Genomic DNA, 8,293 nt, shown 5'->3' on the forward strand with positions numbered 1-8,293 from the left:
TCATAGAGGTTATTTTCCCCACTGCATGACTGAAAAGTTGTGGTATAAGCATACCAAGGAAGTTGCCATGGGTCAAGCAGTAAATCGGTGAGAAAGTCAGCAAGAGGAACCGTAAGTCCCTGCATCCAAGTTCTCTAAGTGCCTTGAGTAGTCTAGATTCTCTCCTTAACACTCTTGACAAATTATTTATAGATGTATTCACAGTCAGTAAGATATAAAAATGTTCTAATTATATCATTCAAATCGAATGACAATTATGCCCTTAGTTTGCCAGACAATGCTTTGCCAAAGAAGGTTTGCCAGAAATGTTTTGACCGAAGAAAGGGGGAGCATCTGCAGCATCCGCAGACAAGACGCTATAAAATCTCCCAGGGACAAGTCTGGCCTGTCTCCACGAAAGGCTTCAAGGTAAGTGCACGCATTTTGCGAGCTTGAAGAAAGAGGACAATGTCCTTGCAATACTCTATTCCATTTTTCCTGCCTCTGGCAACCATTTCCACGAGGGACTGCTCATGTGAACAGAAATTTTCAATATAATTTAAATGCATGTCTGTATCTATAATTTATATCTGGATTTCCATGCAGCAATAAGAGACAACTGCCATTCCTATTTTACAGGGTTGGCCAGTTTCCAGGGTACAAGCCTTTCTCCAAGGTAACACCCTGAATAATGCACCCCTAGACCACAGTCTAAGACAGGACTTTTATACGGCTGCTTGAGTTCTCTTCATATATCCTCTTATATTTCTGCCAATTTTTGCTTAGGTTACACTGTTGAAAATAGGGAAGAGCTAAAAAGTGAAGTAATTTTTCATTTTTAGCACACAAGGTAATATTTTAACAAGAAAGTACTCTCTTGAAAATTCGTGACTCATAATTAAGGACCATAACAGAGAATAATTTTCTCTGGCTGCAGATTCTTTTATGTGAAGACCTCAAATCTGGTCAGAATTCATGAAGGTGATTTACCAAACTGTAGTCAATATTCAGAAGATGTTCTATTTGCTGTTACAAGGCATATGTATTCTAGAAGACTAAGTCTCACTCTTGAGCGGTACTAGGGTACTTTTACATTCAAATCAAAGTGGATTTCAGTGGTTGCTTGTAAGAGATTCTCTGGGAGACTAGCTAGCAATAAATTAGCTACAGAGCAAGGAGTTTTCTCACTGATAGATTTTCTCAGTGATCCACAGACTTTTTTCCCCACCAGACACCTCTGCTAACGTGCTTTCAATAAAGTGCAAACATGGCCTCTGCAGACTCTGAGATGGCTGCCTTTGGAGAGGCAGCTCCTTACCTCCGAAAGTCAGAAAAGGAGAGAATTGAGGCCCAGAACAAGCCTTTTGATGCCAAGACATCTGTCTTTGTGGTGCATCCTAAAGAATCCTTTGTGAAAGGGACAATTCAGAGCAAAGAATCAGGGAAGGTCACTGTCAAGACTGAAGGTGGAGAGGTGAGCAAAACTCAAGCTTCAGATCAGCATTTGATTCCCACTTTGAGCTTTTAGCTGATATAAACAGATTTTTTGCTTCCTTGGCAGACCCTGACTGTGAAAGAAGATCAAGTCTTCTCCATGAACCCTCCCAAGTATGATAAAATTGAGGACATGGCCATGATGACCCACCTCCATGAACCCGCTGTGCTATATAACCTCAAAGAGCGTTACGCAGCCTGGATGATCTACGTAAGTACCAGCAGCAGTCTTCCTTTGGGCAGCTGGGAGGAACTGCTCCGCCAGGCTAAGTGGAAGCCAATGTGCTGTCTGCCTTCCTTGCAGACCTACTCGGGTCTCTTCTGCGTCACTGTCAACCCCTACAAGTGGCTGCCGGTGTACAACCCGGAGGTGGTGTTGGCTTACCGAGGCAAGAAGCGCCAGGAGGCCCCTCCACACATCTTCTCCATCTCTGACAATGCCTATCAGTTCATGCTGACTGGTGAGTGCTTGATTTCCTTCGAACTGTTCTCGCAATGAGCTAGCTGTAGCGGGAAATGTAGGGTATTATCTGGAAATATGGTGCAACACTTAAAACATTGTGTGTGTGAAATTAATGGAAGATTAATGCACTTAACAGTAATGGACTATGTGAGCTAAGTGTCTGTGTTCCCATTAGAATCAACAAAGACCTAAAACCAATGAAAATAACCTGGAAGGAGTAAAGTCACTGGAAAGAAGACACCTATCTTCTTGTGTAGACTTTACTGACTGCAATAAGATCTTACACATATGCACAGATTTATGTATCTTAATCACTAAACTAGTCTCAGCCAGAAGTAGAGAGTACAATAATATCACACGTAGCCTATAAATATTATGTATACAGTCAATTAAAATTTGCAAGCATCAGTGCTAACAAATAAAACAGAGTATCTCTGCATTGAACAGTTAAATCAGCTTCACTTGGTCATTATGGCATTCATGATGCAGAAGATGAATGGATGGTCTAAAGTATATACAGCCTTTAATGATCTGTGTAATCCCTACATTAATCTATGGAATTGTAAATCAATTGCAGCTTAGAGCGAAAAGTAAACCTCAGAGAACAGTGTCAAGGAGAAAAATAATCTTTTAGTATTTAAATTGAATGACTTTAAAAGAATTATTTCTGCTTTTTCCTCTTCCTTCCACCTCTTATTTTCTCTTCCACTTCTTATATTTCTCCCTATGTGAGCACTGAAGTCAAAGATGTGCAGGATTTTAGATCTTATTTTCCTATTCTTCTGTTACAAACTGAGAAATAGATTCAGAATAGAAACATGAAAAATTAACCTTGTCCATGTATGATCTCAGGAATATATAATTTCTGTATATATAGGGGTTAAAAAAAAAAAAAAAAAGGTGAAAAATAGTGAGATGTTGGTCAGACATTTCTGTGGTACATGTTGCCTTCGAATTTCCATAAGATTACTCAGAAAAAGTTTAGCTTCAGTAGAATTTACATGTTGTCAAAGCCCAACCTCAATATTGTTGTTACATATAGTTACCTAGAAGGAGAGGAATATGTAGCCTGATGAGAAGACAAGACAATATCTTGAAAGGTGTAAGACTACAAAAGCTACTTTGAAGTGATGTCTTTACTGATGCAGTTAATAATACCTGAAGTACTGCTGGGACCATCAAAGGTACCCCCTAGAATTCCCAGGGATTTTCACTGTCTTCTGTCCCTGCATCCTCTGGAAGCTTCAGTTCACATTTTTCTCCTAGTTTTTGAGTTGTTTGTTATTCATAAGCACTAAGAAAAGGTCTCTTATCTCTGTCTTTTCATAGATCGGGAGAACCAGTCGATCCTGATCACGTATGTACACTCCCTGCTCTAGTCCCTGCAGAGATGCCCAGTGCCAGAGGACCTCCTGCCTGACCACACGCTCTCTGCTTCTCTCTTTGGTTTGACAGCGGAGAATCCGGTGCAGGGAAGACTGTGAACACAAAGCGTGTCATCCAGTACTTTGCAACAATTGCAGCGAGTGGGGACAAAAAGAAGGAAGAGCAGCAGGCAGGCAAAATGCAGGTGAGTCATCAAGAACAGACTGAACACTCGACATGTAATTACCATGTAACCTAAACACTGTAACTGAATAATTATCATCCTGCAGGGAACACTTGAGGATCAAATCATCAGTGCTAACCCGCTGCTGGAGGCCTTTGGAAATGCTAAGACTGTGAGGAATGACAACTCCTCACGCTTTGTAAGTTGTTGCTTAGACAAAAATCCCTCCTTGTTATAACAGTCGTGGTGGGCTAGTGATATTCTCACATACAGAGACAGCACTGAAACGCATCTAGGCTGAAATGCTTCCTTTTCCCCTTAACAGGGCAAATTCATCAGAATCCACTTTGGGGCCACAGGCAAACTGGCTTCTGCTGACATTGAAACTTGTAAGACACTCTCCTGGCCTGATCCCATTCCTTCTAACCCTGCCCAGTTCTTGTGCTAACTCTGTCCTACCGTCCTTGCCAGATCTGCTGGAGAAGTCCAGAGTCACTTTCCAGCTCAAGGCTGAAAGAAGCTACCACATATTTTATCAGATCACCTCCAACAAGAAGCCAGAGCTAATTGGTAGGAAGATCATTAACTGCTTTGAAGGAAGATCATTGAGTAATAGATCATTGTGTCATCTGGAAAGCTAAAGTAAGCTTCTTTTTCCTCTTTTCCTGCTTTCAGACATGCTTCTCATTACCACCAACCCTTACGATTTCCACTTTGTGAGTCAAGGTGAAATCACTGTTCCAAGCATTGATGACCAGGAGGAGCTCATGGCTACAGATGTAAGTAACTTACCAAACTGGTCATCTGGTGAATACGAGCCCTGGTACATATACATTTATTTTACTGGTTCTCTTGACAGAGTGCCATTGACATCCTGGGCTTCACTGCTGATGAAAAGACGGCCATCTACAAGCTGACAGGGGCTGTCATGCACTATGGGAACTTGAAGTTTAAGCAGAAACAAAGAGAAGAGCAGGCAGAGCCAGATGGCACAGAAGGTATCAGCAGATTCAGCAAACTTTCCAAAAGAGATTGCCTTTGTCACAAAAAAGAAGGACTTAGGCAGATTTCAGGCTTTAAATATGCAAAAAGGTAAACTAAAAAAGTATTTGTTCAATGGCTAGATGACAGTTGAGACATGTATCTCATCTAATGATACCTGTAATTTTATTCTGTGACTTCTTAATAAATAAGAGACCTGGTGTACACTGCCTGGGAGCCAGGAGGCATGGGTGTCAATTCCTGTAACATTATTAGTCATACTTTAGTTGGAATACATCTTGCAATCTCCGCTGTATTGTGGAATAGTGAAGTGGCTCAGCCCTAACAGGATGGGAGACTGTTTTTCTATTCACCCTCACCTACTGTGGGGAAATTTGATGTGAAATGTGTGTTTCATTAGTGTCTGTCACAGCAGGAAGTACAATCTGTGCCTCTAGCTCTCTGAGCGATGAATCCTCTTCCTATACAAGTAGAAAGAATGTGTGGCATTCCATAGTCATGCCTGAAAACAGATGAAAGCAATGAGTCCTCTTGAAGAACATTTGTAGAAACCAAAGCTCAGAAAGTGTTGCAGACTCTGAATCCTGAAGACAAGAGAGAAATTAGCTTTGTATCTTTGACTCAGATATTTTTTGTGCAACTCTGTAACAGTGAACACTGCACTTCTGAGACAGTCTCTCAAGGATCAAATTTTAGGAATTGTCCAATACTTACTTCTCTCTTTTTTCTGGTCTTTAGTTGCTGACAAGGCTGCCTACCTGATGGGTCTGAACTCAGCTGACCTGCTCAAGGCGCTGTGCTACCCCCGAGTCAAGGTGGGGAATGAATATGTGACCAAGGGTCAAACAGTGCAGCAGGTAGGAAAAGTGCGGTACCCTGGAACATGCTTTGATGGTTCCCATTGATTCTCCTCTGGTGTGTATTGTAACCTCCAAACCTTTCTCCTTGCTTTAGGTGAACAATGCAGTTGGTGCCCTGGCAAAGGCTGTCTATGAGAAGATGTTCTTGTGGATGGTTGTTCGTATCAACCAACAGCTGGATACCAAGCAACCCAGACAGTACTTCATCGGTGTCCTGGACATTGCTGGTTTTGAGATCTTTGATGTAAGGAACAGAGTTTTCCTAGCTTTTTCATTACAAGGACGTTTGAGAGTAAAGGGAATTTTAAGACACATTTTTAACAGAAGTTAGTATCTTCCTACAGTTATTGGCAGGGCTTTTGGAATCATCTTTTTTAACTCTGAAAAAAAAAAAAAAAAGAAAACTAATCTCCTAATTATAGTGAATTTGAAACCTTCTCTCTTTTCTAAATGAAAAGCTTATCCTAGAGAGACAGCATCGAAAAACTACACAGGAAGAGGCCTTCTATTTAAAGTATCACCCTTGATGAATTAGGATGGCACAAGAAAACACCTTGCTATTATTAATGAACCTTGAAAACGTTGCATGTCTTTTTATATCTGGCAGTTCAACAGCTTTGAGCAGCTGTGTATCAACTTCACCAATGAGAAACTGCAACAGTTCTTCAACCACCACATGTTTGTGCTGGAGCAGGAGGAGTACAAGAAGGAAGGAATTGAATGGACGTTCATTGACTTTGGGATGGATCTGGCTGCCTGCATTGAGCTCATTGAGAAGGTATCCTTCCTGTTCAAGTCTGTTATATGTTGGAACTTCCATACTTGCCAAAGGACTTACTGAAGAAGCATATGAGAATATTCTGGCTTTTTCAAATATATACCCTGTGAAAGTGTCAACAGGGTTAAAGTGTTTTTAAAGATCATACTCATATATCAGGACTTGTGGTGAGAGTATTCATTTCTCAATTACAAAATGAAGTTACATAAAAGACTGTTATGTTTTGTAAGTACCTATCAGTAAAGAAGTTTTATGGAGAGGATAGTATTTTGCAATGTCGTATTTGTAATTTTTCCATCAACAAAGGCATTTACATAAGTTCAAATGAAACAGCAACATTGAAAAAAGTTGAGTTTTAGTTAATTTTCTCTGACTTATTGTCATGAAATGCATGGGAACAACTTTCTTTTCTGACTCCAGCAACTTTCCAACCAAGGGATGTCTCCTTTCTAATCTGTTTCTCCCTCTTGTCTGTTGTAACAACTTCCAGCCCATGGGTATCTTCTCCATCCTGGAGGAGGAGTGCATGTTCCCCAAGGCAACTGACACCTCTTTCAAGAATAAGCTCTATGACCAGCATCTGGGCAAATCCAGCAACTTCCAGAAGCCCAAGCCTGCCAAAGGCAAGGCTGAGGCCCACTTCTCGCTGGTGCACTATGCTGGTACAGTGGACTACAACATCACTGGCTGGCTTGAGAAGAACAAAGACCCCCTGAATGAAACTGTTATTGGGTTGTACCAGAAATCATCCATGAAGACATTGGCTTTACTCTTTGCGAACTATGGTGGAGCAGATGCAGGTCAGCTCTGAGAAAATCATATTTTCAGTGTGGAACAATGTTGACACAGAATTAAAGCAGTAGACACTAAAAATTTAAAGTTGTTTTGTGTTCTGTAGTCTCCAATATGCAACATCCATATATTAATACTTTTTTTCTTTTCTTCCATTTGCAGAGGGTGGTGGTGGCAAAAAAGGTGGCAAGAAGAAGGGTTCTTCTTTTCAGACTGTCTCAGCTCTTTTCCGGGTACAGTACTGCATTTGTTATCTTTTTGTAACATGAAGAAAGAGGGCAAGCTAATATTAAATTTGAAAAGGCTATTTTGCCTTGCTCTATTGATGGTAAAATTCTTTGGAAATTCCACATCAGGTTTTCCAGGATCTGTTTCATTATTGCTAATATGTCATGTTCAAAAACTAATATTCAGTCTTCAAAGATCATGAATATCTAATCTTTTGTTGTCGTTTGGAGAGGATATTATTCAGATCTTTATATTTTTCTGTCTTTAGGCCAGATTAGAACTATAATTTTAACATTCCTGCATTTCGGTGAGGTTTATACGTTGGGGAATTGAGAGTCTCCTTATAAATATTCTCCAAACAGATATTCATCTTATTTGAAAAAAACTCACTTTTTTAAACTTAAATAGATTGACTTTAAAAGGCAGAAGATGAAAAACCTAAAAGTTAATTACTTTATATGAAAATGTGAAACTGTATATTAGTTTCCACTGGATCAATAGCAACATAGTAGTATTTCAGTCTTTAAAAATGGTGAATATCTTCAAATAGAAGAAATACTTGGTTTCTGTGGCTTTACCTAAGTAAAACCTAGGAAACCTTACCTAACAAACCCAGTTAATTTTGAGAAGTCATAAAGTCGTTACCATGGACTCAATTTATCAAACACTGGACATAGGAAACTCACATTACTAACTGGTCCCTCTAGGAGAATTTAAACAAACTGATGACCAATCTACGGAGCACTCACCCCCATTTTGTCCGTTGCATCATCCCAAATGAAACAAAAACACCTGGTAAGATGTTCAAGCAGAAAGAGGACTTCCTCTGATACAGCTGTTCCTCTCTGCACTGGAAACTGTGGTATTCATTTATGCTATCAATTGCTAGGTGCCATGGAGCATGAACTGGTGCTTCACCAGCTGCGGTGTAACGGCGTGCTGGAAGGCATCAGAATTTGCAGGAAAGGTTTCCCCAGCAGAGTTCTCTATGCAGACTTCAAACAGAGGTAAGAGCACTGCACTTCCCAGCATCATTAAAACAACGTTGGTTCATTCACATAGGTTCATTCAGAAATAACTATATGTGAGCCGGTGGGGTTCAGTAGCTAATGTGTGTTCGTTGGGAAAAAATAGCCTTATCTTCCTCT

At 40.3% G+C, this 8,293-nt stretch overlaps 1 protein-coding gene across 1 annotated transcript; it reads left to right on the forward strand.

Moving 5' to 3' along the window:
• The first annotated feature begins 387 nt into the window (after positions 1–387).
• LOC104156115 (myosin heavy chain, skeletal muscle, adult-like) lies at positions 388–8,156 on the forward strand. The gene is made up of 18 exons (XM_009700253.1): positions 388–408; positions 1,211–1,453; positions 1,541–1,684; positions 1,778–1,934; positions 3,266–3,293; positions 3,392–3,506; positions 3,592–3,684; positions 3,811–3,874; positions 3,957–4,055; positions 4,161–4,264; positions 4,345–4,483; positions 5,226–5,344; positions 5,442–5,591; positions 5,955–6,125; positions 6,616–6,925; positions 7,080–7,150; positions 7,853–7,940; positions 8,035–8,156. Exons 2-18 carry the CDS (start codon positions 1,247–1,249, stop codon positions 8,154–8,156), a joined length of 2,181 nt encoding a protein of 726 aa, XP_009698555.1. The 5' UTR covers positions 388–408; positions 1,211–1,246.
• The last annotated feature ends 137 nt before the right edge of the window (positions 8,157–8,293 follow it).

The sequence above is a fragment of the Cariama cristata genome, unplaced genomic scaffold (genome assembly GCF_000690535.1).
Source record: "Cariama cristata isolate BGI_N322 unplaced genomic scaffold, ASM69053v1 scaffold1865, whole genome shotgun sequence".
Classification (NCBI taxonomy): domain Eukaryota; kingdom Metazoa; phylum Chordata; class Aves; order Cariamiformes; family Cariamidae; genus Cariama; species Cariama cristata.

Bases quoted from the DNA above. Each gene is read 5' to 3' on its own strand.
- LOC104156115 (XM_009700253.1), top strand. From the start codon at position 1,247: ATGGCCTCTGCAGACTCTGAGATGGCTGCCTTTGGAGAGGCAGCTCCT. The intron at 4,265-4,344 runs GTAAGTAACTTA...TTCTCTTGACAG, and splicing joins AGGAGCTCATGGCTACAGAT to AGTGCCATTGACATCCTGGG. The intron at 6,926-7,079 runs GTCAGCTCTGAG...TTCCATTTGCAG, and splicing joins CTATGGTGGAGCAGATGCAG to AGGGTGGTGGTGGCAAAAAA.